The following is a 22,575-nucleotide window of genomic DNA, read 5'->3' as shown; positions in this document are numbered from 1 at the left end:
CATGTGATAGAGGAGTGTGCTAGAAATAACAATAACACAAGAAAGGTAGTGGTAAGCTCTGAGGGTGGTAATCAGGGAAAGCATCCAAAAGAGGAAACACATCTGAGCCAATTCTTTCAAAAAAATAAATAAATAAAATCAACCTAAATGTTCTTATTTTAAAACTAATTATTTGAATTAAATATTAAATACTTAAATTATTTTAATACTATTTAAATTTGCTATATCCTGGTATCATATTAGCATATGTAAATATATGTTACTCATTTTAATGGTTGTGTAATAACCTACTGTAGATCTAAAACTAATCTACTGATAGAAATTTGCATTGTTTCTACTTTTCTTACTTACTATACACGTACTGAAATAAATATATACACATAAATATGCAGTGTACATAGCATATATATACCAATATATGCACACTTTTGCATTGGAATCTCTGTAAGACAAATTCTTAGAAACATATTTTTGAGGTAAATTACCCTCCAAAAATATTGTGTGGGCATTTTTTTACTATACTTTAAAAAATTAGAGCCATTGATCTTCTTAGACTTCCAGATTACTACATAAAAATATCACATTATTGCTTTAATTTGTATTTCTTGAGTACTAGTAGAGTATCCTTTCATGTCTGCTAACTGATTATCTTTTGGCTGTGAGCTAGTTGATTTCCGGGTCTGGGAGTTTACCTGGTACAAGCTAATAAGTTATCTTTTCAGTATTTCATGGATGTAGCAGAAGACATAAGACTGGGTCAGAAATAAGGACTTTATTGGTCACAACACAGCAAGCAGCATGAGCTACTTGTTTCCCTTTGTCATGCTTTTATTGTTTTCCTTTGTCCCCAAATTGCACAGAGTGATACAAAAGGACTATGGGAGGTGTTACACATTCAGTTAATACTTGCCATAGTTGAAGAACACAAAACTTGACAATTGAAGATTTACATTTCTTGTCTTGGTTTTTTAAAATTTGAATTTTCCCCATTCATTCCCCATTTGTTTTTCCCATTCATGAATTTTATTGTATACAAAAAAATACTACCCTGTTACAAAATGAAAAATATTGTTAGCTTTTTTTTTCCTCTTATACTTTACCATTTTGATTCTTTTGGGATTGACTTTTGTGTTGAGTGATATAAGGTTGGGGATTTAGCTCAGTGGTTCCGCCAGCTGCCTCGTAAGCGCAAGGACCCAAGTTCAATCCCCAGTACCAAAAAAAAAAAGTGATATAGAAGCACCTGCTTTGGTTTTGTAAAATAATTAGCCAGCTCTTGTAACCTCATTTTCCATTTTTCCCCAACTTGAATAGATACTAACATTTCATTTGTATTTAAGCTCTATTCATTTATTCTAGTCTTCTATTTGTATGTTACTACTCCACCTGTATCTTTTACTTACTTTATATTTATAATCCACATAACACCTTGAAGAATTTGTTCCCATTACTTTTCTTTTATTAAAAAATTTGCTGTTTTTACTTACTCTTGAATGGGTCTTTTAAAATAAACAGGATGAATATAACTATGAATAAAAATCCTAAATGACTATCTTTTATAATTTTGTCTTCCTTTGGTGTAATTTGAATTTCAATAAATATAGAAACATAGTTTCTATTTATAACACCTAAAATTTTTAAAAATTTTTAATTCATATGTTTATGGTCCATGGTGAATATATTCATTGTGAGGTATTGTTATATATAGATATCACATCTTAATTTTCTTTTTTCCTTTTAACAGGTGCCTTGTAGTTTGGAATACTGGGATGAAATCCAGAAGGTTTTTGTTGCTTTTCGTGAATTTAGTCTGTCTGAAAGCAACGTTTGTGAACTGCAGTTGCCAGATATCAATCTTGTGAATGACCAGAAGAAACTGGTATCCTCAGATCTTTGGAGAATTGTCTTGAACAGCAATCAAAATGGAGCTGATGACCAAAGGTAACTCAAGTAAAGATGAGAAAAAAAGTGACATTACACTAGGAATCAATTACTAGATCATCTTATCTAGTGACTCTTCATTTAGTTTTATGTAGGTTTCTCTAGCACCTGCATTTGTCTGAACTATAGAAGAAAAACAGGAAAAAAGATAAAAATCTGGTGTTTCACAGTCTTTGTAATAAATATCCTGTTTTATTCATATAGAAATGTGTCCCCTCACTAAAAACTTGTTCCTTAAACATAAGGAAAACAGTGTAAAATAAAACTTTTAAAAAGTCGTTCTGCATGTAAAAATATAGAGGAAAATAGCTATAAACACTTTAATACACTCTTAATTATGTAATAATCAGTACCCCACATAAGTGGAATCACACAGTAATTATCTTTTTGATGACAATATTTTGTTTTATTTTATACAATTTTATTTAAGAAATGTGGGATACTATGAGGGTAATACTAGAAGGTTAAATCAATTAAATTTTCTTCTTCTAAAAGATAAATTTTGGAAATATTTTTATGTTAAATGGTTTTTAAAACTTTAAAACACAAACCTGCAGAGATATAGAATTCAGATATACTGAATCACACCCCAAGACTTCCTTTTCAGTGGTTAGTGGCAGAAAGGAGCCAGCTTATGTTCCTTCCCCAGTGTTATCCTGCTTAACACATGGATTGACCCAAGGTCGAGAAAAATAGCTACAGCAAACAATTCTTCAACATGTCTTCTGCTTTATAGATCCCTACTAAGCATTTTTTGTCCATAGGTTTACATTTGTTATAATCATTTTGTATTGATTCCTACTTTATATTATAAATAATTACAAGTGCTTTTTGTTTTGAAAGTATTTATTTATTAATCTTTTATATTCATTGAAGAACCTCTGAAAGATAAGAAAATAACACTACCATAATAATGTTGCACAGAAATAACCTCTTAACATTTTGGTCTATAACCTCATAATTTTTTTTAATTGATTACTTTGTATGCTTAATAGTAATAATGTGTTTTATACTCTGTATATTTTATTTCAAGGTCATCTGGGCACTTTAAAATAATTGTCTTCCTAATAAGTACAGTACCTAGTGAAATACTGTATAATTAATGAAAACATATTAGACACATAAACCCATGTGCTTGTTGATTTTACAAAAAGCAATACAGTAATTTCTAAAGCACCAATCTTATATGGAATTAACAGATAGGAAGATGACCCCTCGCTACATTAAAGTTTGTGTAGTCAGATGGAGATGGCTGTCTCCAAACCCACAATCCTGCTTCAGGAAAAGACTCATCCTATAAAAAGAATTGACTTAAAAGTGTATTCTTAGTGCTTCTTGGCCTTTTGGCTAAGATAAGTGAAGAGTATGTGATTCTTTCCTCGTGTGATCAAAATTGAATCTCTGGGAGGTTTTTTTTTCAAATACTGTTATCTTTAGATGTGTTAAAAAGAATGGAACCATCTCAGTTGCCCTACGTACATTCACATTTATATTTTCTTCTTTCTTACTCCCTTCTGATTCCATAAAGGAAGTCACCTTCCACTTAGTAGTCTTTGAGTCAGTAATCCACATCTTTTTATGTGTGTGAGGATGAACTTATTTCCGTTTCCCAAAGTATCGACCCTTTCATGTACAGACAGAGGACAAGTCAAGAAGAGTTATGATAGGTGGTTCCTAAATTTTATTCCTGCCAGTTAGGTGACTGTGGCTTCCTGATACTGTTGTGCATTCGACTACTTGGAACTTCATCTGTAAATATACTTGCATTTTGTGAGTGGCTTTTTTATAAATCTTTGACACTTCATCAGCCACTCAGACCTAAGTCTTGACACTTGGAACTGCTTTGTCACCTGTATTTCTCGTCATATAATGGCATCATTCAGCATATATCCAGAATACTGTTTTCTTAATTCTTTCCTATGGCCAAACCTGAATTTTTGGCTGCTTTTTCCTGTGAATCTTTTTGGGGACTTTTGCTCTTTTTTTTCCTCCAGGGAGTTTATCTTTTGCCATATTGCCCTTCTCCCATACACATTTCCCCAGAGCACTCAGTGTTCCTCAGTTAAAATTCTGGGCTGATAGTGCTGACATTGTGTCTGTATCATGTTGCTTATTCTATAAATCTTGGGAGAATGTACTCTTGCTTTCACTCTCATTTTTTTAAGCTAGATTAAAGGAGTTCTTTACTCAAGGGCCCATTTATGGCTGTTTTTAAAACTACACATTGCAACTTGTTAGTGAATCATGAAATAATTTAGCAGGTTGAAACTAAAATTTCTTAAATAAAATTGGATAAAATAAAACAAAATATTGTCAAAAAAAGATAATTATTGTGTGATTCCACTTATGTGGGGTACTAATAACAATCAAATTCATAGAGATAAAACAATATAATAGTGGTTGCCAGGAGTTAGACAAAAGGAAGAATGGGAAGTTATTGTTTAATGGATATGGTGTTTCAGTTTGGGAAGATAAGATTCTGGAGATGGATAATGATGAAAGTTGCCCAAAAATGTGAATATACGTAATACCACTAAACTCAAAACTTTGAAATGGTTAAAATTATAAATTTCATGTTACATAAATCTTATCCAAAAAAAACAGCGTGTCATATTTTCAGGAACCATCCCCTTTTATCTGTGCTTGTTTGTGTTTGGGTTATAATAAAGGTGTACTTGTTATTCTGGGTTTGGGTAAAAGCATTTGAAAACCCACAACTATAAGTAATAGAGAATATGGTCCAGCAGGCACATGCATCTTCCCATGCCCTCTCATCCACTCAGCACTCCCCTAGGATGGACATCAGTGTCTGTGCAGTAGACAAGAAAGTTCATGTGAACCAGTGTCGAAATCCACTGCCCACTGAGCTGAAATCCATTGAGGTTTCTCTTGTGGCACTAAAGGTAGTCTCCAACAATTCACATTACACTAAGTAACCCATATATAGTATCTTTTTTTGCCAAGACAAGAGAATAGAAATTCTTTTTTCTGTTTTCAAATGTCAGACATTGTGCTAAGTAGTTTTTGGTTTTTTTTGTTTTTTTTTTAATTTTATTGAGTTTATTGGTACATTTTAGGGATACAGTACAGTTACATTCATTGTTGGGATCGTGTACCTTTACATGGCAAGTCTTGATTCTCATTTTTTCCCCTTACCTCTAAGTAGTTTGTATGCAAGTATATCATTTAATACTCAAAAAGTAGGCATAACTACTATACTCATTTCACAAATAAGAGAACTGAGTTTAGCCAGATGAAATAACTTGCTCCATATTTAATTTAAGTAATAGTAGTGTACATATTTTAATTGTGGTTCTCTCACCCTAGTCAACCTCTGTTTATTTAATCTGTATGTTATAGTATAAAACCTTTATTGCCACAAAGGAATCCAGGGAGTAGCTCCAGATTTCATCAGTCAAGTCAGGTTATTATTTGGTACCTGCTGTGTTGCAGTTCACCCCAGAATAATATACAAGACAAATATTTAAGGATCATGCCTGCATCCCACAAAGCCATTAAGACAGACCGTCCCTACATCTAGTTGTACTGGATACTCCTTGTTCAAAGAATTTATCCCTCTCTATAAGTTACTAAGGACAGGCGCTTTATAACCCTTTGCCTAAATAGAAGGTATATATATATATTCCTATATGCTTTCACAGTTTAGAATGTCTTCACTACTCTAAAAATGTTGAGTTTACAACTAAATTTACAAATGGTTGAACAAACTACTGAATCTAGAGCTGTTAGTAGAGGTTTTACTTCTAGGAGCCATTTCCTATCATGCTAGAAGTGTGCAGCACCAAAAAATCCTGGAATTCTGCCATAAATTTGACCTGTTGAAAAACTTTTGGGAAGGGGGAGAAGTAGTGAAATATCTATAATAAGTTGTAGGTTTGGTTTTTGTTTTTCTGTTGTTGTTGTTGTTTTGTTGTTGTTGTTGTTGTTTCCGGTACCAGGGATAGAATTTGGGACCTTGTGTTTGCAAGGCAGGCATGGTGCCACTGAGCTAAATCCCCAGCCTGGTTGTGGATTTTTTTGGTTTGGTTTGGTTTTCTTTCTTTTTATGCACATTTTTGTTGCCTTTTTGATAACTGAATTAGGTTAAAGTCCATTGTTGAACCTGTTAAAGAAATTATAAAACTAGGCATGGTGGCACATACCTTTTTATCCCAGTTTTTCAGGAGACTGGGGTAGGGAGATCATAAGTCGAAGACCAACCTGTGCATCTTGGCAAAATTCTATGTCAAAATTAAAAATAAAAGCTAGAGCAATATCTCAGTGTTAGAGTGCCTCAGAGAGCTATCCCCAGTGCCATTTTTTTTTAAAGCTAAGGATCATTGCTCTATTTATGACTTTAATTTTATTACACTAACATCTCTTCAGTGCTACTTTTGTAGTATATGATTATGACTGAATTAAGTGTATCAAATATAAATGCACTGGCTCAAAGTACAGTTTAAGTATATTCACATTACATATATGATACTAATTTTGTGCTTACAAAATATCTAATTTTAATATGGCTAATTATTATTTTTTTTCTTTTCATTGAGTTTATTAGTACAATCTAGGTATACAATACAGTTACATTCATTATTGGGATCCTGTACCTTTACATAATAGGTCTTGATTCTCATTTTTTCCCCTTGTCCCTGCCCTCCCTTCACGCCCCTCCTCCCCTCCCCATTTACAAACACTTTATTTCCATTTTTTCAGTTTCTCATATTTTTTTTCCTCTCCCTTATTACCTTTCCCCCACCCTTCCCACTTTCCCTACACCTTTAGCCCTTTACTTCCTATTTCACATTATTAATTATCTCATTAGGATCCTGTATACTATTATAGTTTTTCACATCAGAGAAACTATTTGGTATTTCAGTTAAAGAAATCTCTGTATGAACATTAAAAATAGGGAATCCTAAAATAAAACTAAAAAGGAAAGTAAAAGAGAAAAGGCAATGATGTAAGATTAAAATAATCCTTAATCTGAAGATAAAAATGGTCCCTTAACATATTTAAATTGCTTCTTGCTCTTATAGTCTTATCTTATTCTTTTTTTCATTATTTAGAGAATACTTTATTAATTTCTGTAATCAAACCCACATAGATATAACCTTACATATTTAGTACAGTGTGTTACCCCTGTACAAATGGAAAAAAAATGAAAAATAAAATAAAAATTATTAAAGTTTCCCAAAATTCAATTTATGTATATATGTATGTATATATTTATATTTATATAAAAAGACTAATAATAGTATGTTATACATTGATAGCAGCAACAGCTTTTCCAGGTTCTGCAGTCATCTGAACAAAATTATAGACATTCAGCACATTCCATTAAAAACAAAGCAAAACAAAACAAAACAAAACAAAAAAAACAAAGAAAGGAATAATATCCAGAAAACAGCAAAGTTCTGTTGCTGTTGTGGTACTTGGCACCATTTTTATTTTATTAGCATCTTAATCATCATCTGGAAAGAGAACATTCTAGAGTAATATCATTAAATGTAGTTCTGATAAAGCACAGTCCCTACTATATATCATAAAGCAGGTACAAGATATTTTACATTCATAGAGGTATGATACAGTACCGTCCTACATCGATAATACTAGAATCAGTTTTGGTTTGAAATTTGTCTGCAAATAAGATTGCGACTCTGTTTTTTTCTGGGCTCCTGTCACATGGAGAATTGTTTTCTCTTTTCACTTTCAGTCTATGGGCTTCTTTTTGCCCTAGGTGTGTTTCTGGTATACAACATATTGTTGGATTTTGCTTCTTATTCCATTTTACCAGTCTGTTTCTCTTGATTGGTGAGTTGAGGCCATTGACATTGATGGTTATAACTGATATGTACTGACTTATTATTGACATGTTATTGGCCTTTTGTTGACTCTTTTTATTTTTTCACCTTCTCCTTTTAATTTCTTGCCTTGCCTATTTGATTTGCTCTGTTGGGCCTCATGGTGTTGTTGCCTTCATTATCTTTTTCTAGGATCTTGTTTAGAATTCCTTGTAGTGCTGGTTTGGTATTCATGTAGTTTCTCAGGTGTTCTTTGTTGTGGAAGTGTCTTATTTCCCCATCCATTTTGAAAGAGATTTTTGCAGGGTACACCAGTCTAGGTTGGAGGTTGTTCTCTTTTAGTACTTGAAATATCTCATTCCAGGCTCTTCTTGCCCCACGGGTTTGTGTTGAGAAGTGTGCTGTGATTCTGATGGGCTTTCCTTTGCATTTGATTTGTTTCTTTTCTCTAACTGCTTGTAGTATTTTGTTCTTCTGTTGGGTTTCTGGGATCTTGATTATTATATGTCTAGGTGAAGATTTTTTTTGATTGTGGCTGGTTGGGGTCCTATATGCCTCAGTTATCTGAATGTCAAATTCTTCCCCTCTGGGAAGTTTTCTGTCATTAATTCTGTGATGACTCTAATTTTTAAATAAAAGCCTAAATATTTTAATGTAGATTAACTTAGGAACCATTTTACACAAGATGTGAAGGTTGAAAAAAATATTGCTGACCACTTGAATATAGTTTTATGATGAAGGAGTTACTGCATATACTTTCTATACTTTTGAGGCATACTAGATATTGAACCCAGGTAGTTGGCACATGCTAGGCAAGCACTGAGTTATAACCCCATACTTTCTTAAATTTTAATTGGAAACACAATCTTATTAAGTTGGCCAAATTGCCTCAAACATGTGACCCTCCTACCTCAACCTCACAAGCACCTGAGATTGTAGGCATGTGCTACCACAGTGAGCTTTAATTTTTTTTTCTAAACATTGTTTTGCGTTTAATGTAGGAAGAATGAAGGAGTCAATTTTTTTATAAAGATTGTGACAGATACTCCTAATGGTTTTACAACCTTCTCCAGTATGTTGTAATATCTGCTACTTTCTAGAGATAGAAAAATAAATCTTGGAAAATCTCACAGTATCAAAAAGTGTAGTTGGCAAGAAAACTGTTTCAGATAAACACCTCAAATTGTGCACTTACTGTATTAAACTGATCTCTTGAACTCTTGCCTGGATTTTTAATAATATTTTGACTAACATGGTACCTTATTTCTTACAACTTTTTTTTTTAGTATATAGGAAAGAGTTCAGATGTGTAAAATGCAGGTATAATTAATGTATTTTGCTATTTTTGATTTTACCTTGCCTGTGAAATCTTTCATTTGAAACTCCACATAAATTCATACAAAGTTATTTACCTTAGTATGCCCATTTATACAGTTTAAGGTTATCATAGATGCATTTTTGTGCAGAGTCAGTAACAAAGTGTCCCAGAGTTTGTGTTTTTGTGTGCAAGAGAGATTTAATAGTATTGAAGTAAATATCAGATAACTCAAAACTTCTTAAAGTTAAACAACTCGGTAAGCATGTTGAATCCTTCTAGCTTTAATTTTCACCAGCCTTTTTTCACAACCTCTTTCAAAACCCACATTAGAATTATAGCTCAGAGAACTCTGTATGGTGACATTCTGAGCTCCTCTCACGTGTCCACTTGGTAGCACTTCAGCACTCCCATTCCAATGTGATGGTTCAGTTTTGTAATGTTTGCAGATGTCTACATATTATCACTAGTTAGACCATGAGTACTTTGAAAACCAAAGCCAAAGACTTATTTCTTGAATGTGTGTGGGGGGGGGGAGGGAGTGAGAGAGAGGGAGAGAGAGAAATAGTTTTCTCTAGGAAACTGTAAACCACAGTCTTATTGTTCCCTAGGGTTCTCTAAGTTTTGAGAGCCAGGCTACCATACCTGCAGAACAAATTCATATTGGAAAGAAGATGGAGGATAGTGCAGGGAAGCATCTATTCAGTGATCCACAATTAGGAGGGTCCACCTTGCTCTTCCCCACCCCTGCAATCCCCCGCCTTCATACCTCTCCTAGCACCAGCATGCTCTAGTCTGCATGTTTCCTGTGCATACCAGCAGCCACTATGTGCAGAAGTCTTTCCACTCAAGGATGCCTTCATTATATTTTGTATTCTGACTTTACTTGTATAAATTTAAGAGGATCAACAAGTAAAAGGGGAAATTATGCAGTGTATTGTCCCAAGCCCTCATTCTTTGGACATGGTCACAACTTCTATGGCACCTACTACAGTATTCAGCAATAGCATATTGACTGACCCATGTGGGAATATGGGTATGGAAAATCTGAAAAAGTAAAATAAAAGTGAAATGTTTATGGTGACCCTAAAAGTGTTGCATTCTTTGAGCACCAGAGTTATATTTTGAATTGTTTTGGCTTTAAACAGAACAAATTGTCCATAAGTTTTATGAGATATATATGAAAAAACTGGGTTGAAGGTAGGTCAACATGACCTGGAGATTGAGGGATGCTTGGAAATTTTTTTGCTAACAATCTATAGAATATGCAACATGAACTTATTTTTTAAATTAATTTGTGAGTAAATATAGATTTGATGGTAACATATCAACTGTAGGATATGCTAGTTTTTAAAACTCTTACAGAAAATCAGTGAACATATATAGTATTTGGAAATTGAGGTTACTCAACTTCTTTTATTATTTTTCATAGCTCTGCAAGTGAATCTGGTTCTCAAAGCACATGTGATCCACTTATAACTCCAACAGCCCTGGCTGCCTGTACCAGAGTCGACTCCTGTTTTACCCCATGGTTTGTCCCATCTCTTTGCATGTCTTTCCAGTTTGCTCACCTGGAGTTCCATCTGTGTCATCACCTTGACCAACTAGGCACAGGTACTCTTCACTTAACATCAGGGTAATATCCACTGAATACTTGCAGCTTTCTGTTGAGTATTCTCAAGATACAACTCATCAGTTTTTACCCAGCTGATTTATTTTCAGGAAATACCAAGTGAACAGTAAAAAGATTATTTTGAAGTTGTTCTGGTTCAACAGATGTACCCATTTCTTTTGAACTAACTTAGGCAGGTAGAAGTTACCAGTGGTGCTGAGCTGACTTGTTTTGGCATGATTTCTAATGAGAATTTCAGGGAAGGTACAAAAATTTCAGGTTTTACTGTTACTCCAATTATGATCTTTTTCAAAGAAATAAATCTGGTTAGTAGTGGCAAATAGATTGTAAACGCACTTAATATTGCCTGGTTTCAAAAGCATGAATACATTCTACAAAAGATAGTCACATTCTCAAATTAATTCAAAGAAGCCTCATTTTTACTAGTTTAGAAGAAAGACATTTAAATTTCCTCACACATCAAAAGCAGCATTTTATACATTTGCTAATCTTATTTAAAGTTATTTGTTTTCTTTTTTGTTTATTTGGGGTTTTTTTTGTTTGTTTGTTTTTGTTTTTGTACTGGGGATTGAACTCGGGACCTTACACTTGTGAAGCAGGTGGCAAAACCACTGAGCTAAATTCCCGGCCCCTAAACAGTTACTTCTACAGCATCAATTCTGTATGAAACCTTTTCTACTTAATACATTTTTATTTAAGTATCAGGTTTTCAGCCTGCATATAATGGAAGGAGGAAAATTCAGATTAAAGCCAAGCATAGCTGGTGTTAAACATCCTGCTTTTTCTAAATATCTTTGAATCATATTTAATTTTTGAGATTCATTTGGTAAATACAGAGATTTAGGTACTTGCCTCTGGTTTACTTATCTTCTGTGATCAAATTTTTTTCTCTGAAAGAGAAAGTGACGTTTGACTATATACATTTAATAACCCTGATTGAACAAAATAACTTTATTTGCAAATGTACAATAGGAATTTGAATATTTTAATGTCTTTAAGAGAATGTTTGAATTTCTTAAATACCAAATACAAATTTAGCAACCAAAAAGTGAATATCTTGGGCTACATAGTGAGTTCAATGCCAGCCTGAATTACATAGCAAGACCTTGTCTCCAAAATAGACACCCCAAAAAGCAAAAGGTGAATAATTTAAATGTCCTCTCTTTATTTCCATAACGTATTGCCTCATCTTAATTGCTGTTTTTCTTGTTTTCTTAACAGCTTCACCACATTACCTACAGCCATTCATTTCTGACAGAAATGTGCCGTCTGAACTAGAATATATGATTATTTCCTTCAGAGAACCACACCTGTATCTTCGACAGTGGAACAATGGTTCTATCTGCCAGGAAATTCGGTTCGCAGCTCAAGCCGACTGTAAGCTTCTAGAGTGCAGAAATGTTACCATGCAAAGTGTGATAAAACCCTTCAGCATCTCCGGACAGATTGCAGTTTCCAGCGATGCAAGCGGAAAGCTGCTTGACTGCACCATGAGAGTGGATTCTGTGTCTGCAAACTTTGGACAGCATGTGGTTCATTCTCTGAACACTGCGATACAAGCTTGGCAACAGGTATGCACATTCTAGGACAGTGTACAGTTGGCTGCAGAGGATCTTTTATTAGGTACTGCGTGTTATCACTTCTAATTATACGTCAAGCAGAAACAAAATTGTGAGAGAATGAAGTCTGATAGGCTACATTATATTCAAGGCCTTCTCTGTATGAGGAAAAAGTGATACATATTATCTTTGTTAAACTTCAAAGAATATGAGTTCTCTACACATGCATCAGAGATCATACGCACAGTTTTAAAACTAATCTACCACATCTGTGTGGAAAGTCACATATTCCCAGAAATTTTTGTCTTCGTATGGCTTTGGTTTGCTAAAGGGTCGACTTAGCTATGTATGAAATTGTCTGTGTGTCCATTACAGAAATGAAGAACCTGTAAATCTTTCTGATAGTAAGCATTCAAGTTTCTCAAACAAAAAAAAGTAATGAGATGGAATCTCTGAGCACAATATAGTCTTAGTCTTTTCATCTACCATCATTCTATACTTTTAATCCACTAAAATGCACTGAATAGAGATACTTAGGTTAGAGACTCTTGACAACTTTTTGACTAATAATTTTTATTTGTATACCTTATGAGAAATTATCACATCAAGAAAGAGATGAACTATGAGTCTATGCTAAATGGCACAATTTAAAATGGGAAACCTAGTGAGGCCTGGTGGCACATGCCTGTATTCCCAGAACTCTGTAGAGCTGAGGCAGGAGGACTGCAAGGTCATGGGCAATTTAGAAATTCAGTGAGACCCTGTGTGAAAAAGAAAAGGCTGAGGATTTGGCTCGGTGTTTCCAACACCTGCCTTTCAAGTGCAAGGGCCAGAGTTTGATCCCCGGTACCAAAAGAAAAAAAAAAGAAAAGAAAGAAGGAAGGAAGGAGGCAGAGGATCAAGAGATCGATGGATGTAGAGGAGATGGAGGGAAGGGAAAGGGGATGAAAAATTAAGATGTATTATCTATATGAACCAATTTCCATAAGAATTATAAACATAGTACACTAAAAAGGGATGGAGATGTAGTTTAGTACAGCTCCATGATTAAAAAAAGAAACGGGAGGGGTTGAGGATGTAGCTCAGTGTGAAGGCCCTAGTTTCAACCCCCATACCAAAAAAATAAAAGAAAATAGGAAACCTGTCCATGTGTACTATCATGGAAGTAATTTCATGGAATGTCTGGATGATAATATGTTCAGCAGTTTAACAACAAATCACTTCTGCTTCCATACTGATTTTCAGTGTCATATTGCTTTTCCACCATGTTTGGTTGCTGTTTAAGCTGAAATATTTCCCCATTCTTTATTTATTTTTCATGGACTCTTGTGTGAAGCTGGCTCCCCAGGAGGAACGGTCCTGCCTCCCATACTGACTTTTGTCTCAGACAGGGACACCACACGAGGGGGCAGGGGCTTTAGTTCTCTAGCTAAGAATTTTTATAGAAATAAGCAAAAAATTGGGGATTTTTTATGGGAATAACTTAAGAATTTTTATGGAAATAAATGTTTATAGAATAAATAATTCTAAAAATGAATTTTTAGTTCTCTAAGAATTTTTTATAGGAATTAAACTTTATGAAAATAAAATTTAATGTTTTCTTTATATGCATGAAGACCTATGCAAGACTAAGGAATTAATTACCTAACATAGTGCTGCAATAGCAAAGAGAAAGAAGATAACACATCTGTTTTATATTTTAAAAATCTTTTTTTAAGGGCATTCCATGGTTTTCTTGTTGCAAGGGACATGTGTAAAATAAGAGCTGGTGTGATCTAAATCTTTGCAGCTGGTTCAAATAGCAATGTGAAAAAAACCTCCATGGCTCCAGTTTCTGGCTTTTTGTCATATTTTGAACAATGCATTTAATAAAATACAAAACTAAAAAATATAAAAGAGTCATTGATAGAGCATTTAATCAGGGATATTTTTGTCTTGCTATGAGAGCCATTATAAGAGGACGCATGGAGCAACTACTGTGCAATGGCCTTCACAAATATCAGTTTCCTCTCTGGGTAAAAATATTCTCTTAGACACAGCCTATACATATAAATAAAATATGGTACATAAATATTTAAATGTTTTAAACCACATCAGAGTGTGAATGACTGACTGGCTAATACAGTGCCTTGAAGGAATATTCTGAGTTTTTTTTTAGGGAATTGTATATTTGATTAAGTAGAGCCATATGTCACGTAGCATATTGCTGACAGGTACATTCTATGAATAGTTGGTTCTGATTTATACAGGGATTTGGCAATGTTAACATGAGCCACAAGAGGATATACTTCTCTAATTGTTGCTGTAATTTTCTTGTTTCCTCCCATGTCAAGGGTACTTGCCACCAAGTTTTAATGTGGTAGGCATCTAACCCTGTGTATGCTAAAGTAAATACAAAAGTACACTACTTTAAAATTATGGGACATTTGACATTGAAATGGGCTGGTAAAGGTTTATTAAGTTCATTATTTCCAATATGTTCTGAATATGGTTTATCCTCTTTAGGGTGTTTAGTTTCCCACATTTGGATTTTACTGTGTATATAATCCTTATTACAATATAATTGTTGCCAATGAGAAAAATGAATTTAATAAACAGGATAAGTGATTTGAGTTCTCCACATACTTTTGATCAGATTCGTGTCAGGAACTAGTTATTTTTACCCTGCATGGATGGACCAGACTGTTGAAGAATGAGGCAGTTTGGCCTTTCACCTTTTAGGTCATGAGTCCAAGATTAACAGAACCCTTAATCAGTGTCTGATTTCTCTGGCTGTAGGTTTTTTTCCTCTTTTTTTTATAAATGATAACTGCTGTATGAAATCAGATTAAAGACCCAAAATACCACTTTCAGTTTGTTTTATATTCTTATGTCATACCTGTAGTTTTGGATAAAATAGTATTTACATTTTTTTTAATGAAGGTCATATTCATATGTGTTCCCTTACATCAAAACAACATTTCTGCTTAACTGCAAATGCCTGTACAACATGCCATGACACGTAAGCCAAGATTTAACTACAAATCCTAGTGAGCATTCTAAGGCTCAGCATATATGGTGGCACATTAAATGCATATGAACTTTTTGATAATATACCAGAATTTAAAATATTCCAAGAAATGTTTAAACTTATTAGAGTTATAATGAACTCCACAGATGAAGGAACAGTAGAGAAACAGTTCCCTGAGGACTTTGAATATTCTTTAGAAAAATGCAAACAAACCCCTTGTGCTCTTTAATTTACATTTTTTCCTTAAACCCTCTTCATTTATTAAAAGTCAGTTTTTAGAGATGAGGAAAGTAATGTAATTTTTTCTACCCAAACCCCATCTGGTAACTTAACCTTTGTGTTGAGATTGATCCCAATTCATTATGAAAACTGAGTTTTAATCTCAGGATGTGAAACTAAGTGGGAGATTGGAATCATATCCTTTCCTTCATTTTTGTACTTTTGGATGGAAAGGAGAGAGAAATGTTTACAAGGAGAGCCATTTATGTTGATTTTGTAATGCTAAATGGAAAAATCTCATCAAAACTAATTATATAGTATCATTCCAGTTTGATTAGAGGTTTGTAGATACATATATAAGATAGAATTGGATAGGCAAGACATTCAGAAGAGAAAAAAATTCTTGAAGAAAAATCACAAAATGTTAATAGCAGTTGTTGATAAGTGTGAAGTTAGAGATTTATAAATGGATACTTTCTATATTTTCTAATACATTGAACATTATATATTATTTTATATGCTATTATATAATGTTAAAAATTAAATCTACTTGATTTTTACATCCTAAATGTTTACTGAGTACTTGTATGTCAGGATTGAGTTGAGTACTGGAGATAAAGTTGTAAATAATACAGATCTGATTCCTGCTATTTTCGGCATAGAGCCTAATAATGAAGGCTCTTGGTTCGAGCACTCTGAAGGTAAAATATAGTGTCATGTGGATGGATATAAGAGTAGAGAGCCTGGGGAAGAACTCAGAGGGCTCCTCTGAGGAAGTGGCTTTACCATAGGAACCTGAAAGCTGAGCAGATAAGTTGATCAAGCAAAAGTTGGAGGGAAAGAGGTCTCAGCAGAAGGAAAGAGGTAAGGCAGGAAGCAGCTTGACATATTGGATAAATTGAAAGAAGGTCATAGTAGTGGTGGAGGAGCAGGAAAAGGCTTAGAAATAGGATGTCCTGCACAAACATTATTAGCAAATGGAGAGTAATTTGAGATGTAGCCAGAGCCTGGGCAGGGTCTGGACAAGACTGAATATCTAAAACCCAACAGCACACAATATTGAATCCATGGGTAATGATTAAAAGCCCAGAAGAAAGCATTACAGTAGACAGCAGGTAGTTGGTTATGAGTGCTTTGGCATCAACCAAGTTTTTTGGGGTGAGGAGTGTGGCTTTCAAGCATGGGTCAGCTCCGTAGAATACACAGATGATAGAGTGAGGGCTTCGAAGTCCTCAAGAGCCTCCAGAAGAATGAGCATGTCAGGATCATTTCATTACCTGCAGCCACACACTACTGCCCAACCACTTCAGGGGAATTTTTCATGAGTACAGTGGGTTCTATTTCGCAAGGTGACTTTGTTCCCTGATGAATTTCTAGATCTGGTCTCCATCCCAGCTAGGTTCCAAGTTCATTTATTAGTAGACTCCTTGACATCATGCCTCTTAATCCCTTGAATTACTTCTAAACTGTATCTTTTAACTCTACTTCCCCTCAATAAAGTGACAGATAATGGAGTATGTCATTGTGGCATCGTTTAGATCCATAGCCAGGAAATAGAGGCCAATTAGAGAAGCATCCATTGCGTATCATCTCCCATTATCTGCAGATTAATCAGCTAATTATGTTAGCAAATTAATCATTTAGATATGCCTTTAGTTTACCAAAGGTATATTTCTTACTGTTTAAACCATAACCTAACCAGAGTGATAAAAGCATAAGCACAGAAATGCTCTTATCACTTTGCCAATGTTTTGATATAACAGCAGCCAGTTGAGACTCCCTTTGGTTGAGAAATAGGTATCAACATGGGAACATATTACTAATGTGCTGAGCCTTAGCTGATTAATAAAGGATATTAGCTGACTGATGACTATTAGCTGAAACAGGTACTGGAAACACTTTTGCAACTAACATTATTTCTGTTGAAAACTGCAATTTGGCTTAAAGTGACTCTGGAGTTGACCTGTTTTGTATGTTCAGCCTCTTCACAAGAGAAGGAATGTTATGGTTTTATTTACATCTCTCTCTCTGAGCAGATTTACACACACTCTCGTCCACCCTCCCCCCTGAGGGATCTGGGGATATATTACCTAAATGATCCTTACTTTCTGCAGGGTACAAACTGTGGCTTTGTAAATTGATTTTGATTGTCGCGTTTAGGAGACTGGGAACATGGTAATTTTAGCCTCTAGTACTCTACTCAAAAATATCTACTACCCAGTACAGCACTCTTTGTAGGATGTTAATTCATTTTAAGAAATGTTAAGTTTAAAGGATCTCATTGTTCTTTTACTGGTCTGTGTATATGATTTATTTTGTATAAATCAAAACACATTCTTGGAACATTTCTGATCTCTTTAAGGTAATTTCTGTGCTTATGCTGGAAGTATAGAATACTTTATATACCAGAGCTAATGACAACAGATCCTTTAGGGTTTTAGTGTTGTAGCAATGGCCACTGGGCAGACAGCTGCCAAACATCTTGCAATTAATCTGATACACTTTGGCTTTCATATTCTTTCTCTTTCAGAACAAATGCCCTGAGGTAGAAGAGTTGGTCTTCAGCCATTTTGTGATCTGTAATGACACACAGGAGACACTGCGGTTTGGCCAGGTGGATACTGATGAAAATATTCTTCTGGCGAGTCTCCATAGTCACCAGTACAGCTGGCGCTCTCACAAATCCCCACAGGTATTTGAGAAACAGCTTTACAAACACAGCAGTTCTTAAGGTTAGGGATTCATTCATTCTGCATTTGTGTGTCTGTCTGCAGTTTTTCCCTGTTTAAGTCTCCCAGGGAACCACACAATGTACTACAGCTAACGGAAATCCAGAGGTAGGGCCCAGTGCACCCGTGCTCCCCTTGGAATGGAGCATTTTCCTGTTGAGCATGGGTGATGAGGCAGCAGGAGGTGTTGGCTAAGAACTGGACTCCAGAGCCAAAGCATATAGGTCTGGATCCTGGCTCTGTGGAACCATGCTTTCGTCTCTGTGCTTCAGTTTTCTCATATGTAGAATAAGGATAAAATAATTCCTATCCCTTTAGGTATTTAAGAGCTAATAACATTAGTGCTTGGTATACAGTAAGCATTATGTGTTGGGCACCATTATTTATTTATTCTGTACCAGGTACATGCTACAAATTGGGAATGCAAAGACAGGAAATCCACAGTCTGTGCCCTCCAAGGGCAGCTTACAACCTGTGATGCTGTGAGCACAATGAAAAACTAGGTCCAAAGAAGCACTGAGAAAAGATACAGCAAAGGATATCTGTTTTCCAAGTGGTATAATTCCATTTTCCTGTCATTTTAGATGGGAATAATTAGAGAGATATGCCCTGCAGGGATTATACAAGAATAAATTAAATGCAAAGATGTGGTCTTAAATGAATAAAAGAAATCCTAAGAAGTACTCTCAAGAATAATGTATTTCTAAATTCTGGCTAATAAGACAACCTACTGTCTGCTTGTGATTAAAAGAAAATCATTAGATTAGAAAGCAAGTTTTCCCATCTGATCAATAGACAGCTTCAGAGTGTGTGTTACCCTTAGGCTTCATCTTCCTTTTTCTTATTTCAGTAGCTACATTTGACTTTTTGTTTTCTCATCAAATTGCCACACTGTTGTTTTATAAAATTTGGAAAAGATATAGTTTCGTATTACTTATTTTCATATATTTATTTAATTCAAAATCTGACAGGACTTTAAAACTGCATAAATCTTTTTTTAATAAAAGTTCTTACAAAAATTTGTCACACAGTGTGATATTGCACTCATATTTTTAGGGTGAATCACATGCCCTTATTTTCTAATTTGCTTCTTGAGAAATTTCCACATTAGAGAGTTTTCAGTTGTTTGCCCCTTGTAGCATAAAGGATGTTGTTTGTGTTTGTTTCAGAATTGTTTCTTTTTCTTTTTTTGTTTTTTCTTATTGATTATAAAAGTGAAAGCATACAGATACAGACACCCAAATAAAACGCATCTCTCTAATCCCAGCTATGTTAACTCTTGCTGTGTAACCTTTTAGATCATCTGAAAGTTTTCATGGTCATTGAATCCAGCAGTTGTGGCAAGGAGAGAGCCTTGGAAGAGCTGTGATGATGTGTAGCTAGTTGTACCCTATCCCTGTAGCCACTGTGCCCACAGACACAGCAAGCCACTTAGCCAACAAAGAGCAAAGCAGTGGAAACCTAACCCTCCTCACAGTCATGTAAAGGTGTATATCTAGTATAGCCCTCCTTGACTCTCAGGATCCCCTGGACAGTGGAGCCAGGATGAAAAGGGGGGAATCACAAGAACCACTGGCTCAGGAGTATGGAGAAACACAGTTTTTGGGTAGGGAAACGATCAACAGGGAAGAATCAACCATGGTCAACCTCGATACCTTCCATATCTGTGTGCTCTTTTGCACATTTTCAAGGCCTTTTTACATTTAATAGTGGTTTTTATTTTCAAACACCCCTGTGTTGTTTGTAGTATTTGTTATACATATTTTATAGATGAGGAGACTTATGTTTTGATTTTCTATAGACATAGTGTTATATCCACAGCATTATCTTGCTCTCCTAGATTTTGGCAAGGTGATTTGTCAGTAGAATGGTGAAGCTGTGATGTTCTGGAGCCAATGATGTCACACCTAGGGAATGAGCACAGCTGCTTTGCTGTCCAGGTAGCCCACCAGGATCGTGAACTCTACACCAATAAAAAATTAGAGGGACAAAGTTTAACAAAAGGAAGACACTTTATTTGTAAAGAGGAAAAGGAAGGGGGAGAAAGAAGATACCTACCCTGATAAGAAACAATCAGGTAGGGGGCCCTAGAAAGATGGAGGAGCCATGGGCCCTTTATTCCCATCTGCTTTTGTTGGGGATCAAAAACCTTCCCTGCACGCACCAGGAAGTTGCCATAACTAGATTGGGTTCCAGACATCTCCAATTAACATCGTTTCTTCCTGTGGTCTGTATGCAGCTTCTTTCTGCTTGTTTACTTGTCTTTGACCTACCTTTAGGACCTTATCTTTGGAGTGGGTGGCTAGTTGGCAAGGGCTACCTTATTCATGGCTAGCTTAGAGTCAGTAAGGGGGCATGTGCATATCTGTTGTACTCTACAATGACCCTAGAGTGAATAATATCGTGACTATATATTACTGCATAGGTGTGAGTACACACCGCCTTAAAGTTAGCACAGACACACAAGTTTCTCCTATAGTCTGTTGGAGGTGGGGCAGTTTATCATTTGTGCACTTGGCTTTCTCTCTGTGTCCTGCCTGTCAGCTCTTTTGCTGGTCTCTTAGTGCAATTCCCAAGGCCTTTTGATGCCTTTCTTTATCTGGCTTTTCTCTTTCTCTACCCCAAACCTTGACCTTCCTACCAGGGGAATTTCTCTAGTAAAGATTGTTTTAACTCCTAGTGAAGATTAGCTAGAAGATCTAATGAGGCTCCTAGTCTATTTTTTCCCGGTCTACAGTCCCCTGATCCTACAGTTCTAAGACAAAAACTGAGAAATCTCTGGTACAGTAGACCATGCAAGTCTAAAGCTAGACTAAAATGGGATTCTTTGAATATGAACCCTTTCAGAGTCTTACTGTATAACAGTCTTAACTGTACCAAAAACTGTAAGAACCTTTGACTGACAAACTGGAAACATAAGGCAGGTGTCTGTTAACTTTATTCCTTCTTTTAAATTTGTAACTGCACATTCTGGATACAAATTTTAAGATGAGCAACAGTGATTAATTTGCTTTAGCCTAAAACTTAAGATCACATTTATAGAAAACAGTATCTCTTTGCTATATCTGTGTGTACTGAAGTATGTTTTTAGACCCTCTGAAGCCAGATGCTTTAATAGGCCCAGAGGTTCTTCAATGAATTCCTTATATCCACAATTGCAAATTCTGCTGTGTTCTAATGAGAGGTTATATCAGAGGCTCAGGAAAACTAACCACTTAGCTTCAAACTACACCTGGAGCTAGTCAGAGACCCACAACTGAGCACAATGTTCCTTTTTCAGATTCTCAAGTCAAATCCCGCATTGCCCAGCTAGCTTCATGTTAGGAACATTTGTGTCTGTATGTTTGTGCTACCTTGGGTGTTAAGCATTTCATAGTCTCAGGGAGAGATTTCTTACTTCATAGAACTTAACTCCACTAAATAATGTAGCTTGTATTACGGAGATCAGGAAAGTGGTAATGACACCTGGAAAGGTTTCAAAGAGGTCAAGATATTTTAGAACCACACAGGAGGTTGCTAACAACATTTATTCCCAGTAGGATGGGAAGAAACATAGACACAACTAATTCCAGAAATCCAGAGTTGAACAAACCTTTAAAATTGAAAAATTATATACTATCCTTTTAGTTTCTAACACATGTCTAAGTCAGAATAACTTACAACACTGGATATCCCACAATTTCTTGCCTGAACAAAATTATTTCCTCAGAAATGACTAAGCATGTTTCAGCTGAACAGAATCATAGATACCACCATGAGAACCCTTAAATATTCTACTTTAGTACACTTCCGATCAGGTGAGATGACAGCAAATACCACCAACAGGTTGGTCTTCAAAGAAATGCTCCATATTATGCAGTTGAATCTGGACACTGGCTGCATGAGTTCTATATGCAGCTCAGGTTCAGGGGAAGCTTTGATTTAACCAAACCACATACAGTGTTGCCTCAGTTCATGAATCTATTCTTTTTTCACAATTCTGGTTTCAAACCAGATTGGACAAGAATCAAATCAAATTTCCCCATAAGGTCAACATTGAACCTAAACATTGAATTTGATTCATTTCTCATCCAGTTCAGTTTGCAACATCATGGAAAGAATTAAGGTGCCACTTCCACCACCTAGTGACTGAGCTAAAATAGAATAGAAGACTAACTTGGTATAAATGCCTATGAAACTGATCTTTTTGTGAATAAAAGTTATAAATTCTGAACAGAATCAAACTATCTGAGGGCTCTAAAGAATAAACAAAGGCAAGCAGATTTTGGATAATCAAAACTCTGAGCAAGTAATCTGCAGAGTGAATCCTCCATTTTTTGTGACTTTGTGTTCAGAGTAAGTGTCATGGCAGTGCAGGGTTGA

At 35.3% G+C, this 22,575-nt stretch overlaps 1 protein-coding gene across 3 annotated transcripts in view; it reads left to right on the top strand.

Moving 5' to 3' along the window:
* The window catches only part of Vps13b (vacuolar protein sorting 13 homolog B), a 675,222-nt gene that overhangs the window by 573,089 nt on the left and 79,558 nt on the right, over positions 1-22,575 (top strand). For all 3 annotated transcript variants that reach the window (XM_033759979.1, XM_010619560.3, XM_010619559.3), the window contains exons 40-43: positions 1,745-1,941; positions 10,496-10,677; positions 11,918-12,267; positions 18,015-18,176. In XM_033759979.1, coding sequence (XP_033615870.1) covers positions 1,745-1,941; positions 10,496-10,677; positions 11,918-12,267; positions 18,015-18,176 — 891 coding nt within the window. The remainder of the gene's footprint in view (positions 1-1,744; positions 1,942-10,495; positions 10,678-11,917; positions 12,268-18,014; positions 18,177-22,575) is intronic.

This window comes from Fukomys damarensis, unplaced genomic scaffold (genome assembly GCF_012274545.1).
Source record: "Fukomys damarensis isolate Sample0158 unplaced genomic scaffold, DMR_v1.0_HiC HiC_scaffold_5, whole genome shotgun sequence".
NCBI lineage: Eukaryota > Metazoa > Chordata > Mammalia > Rodentia > Bathyergidae > Fukomys > Fukomys damarensis.
The sequence above is the reverse complement of the archived record's forward strand: the minus strand, read 5'-3'. Positions and strand labels throughout refer to the sequence as shown.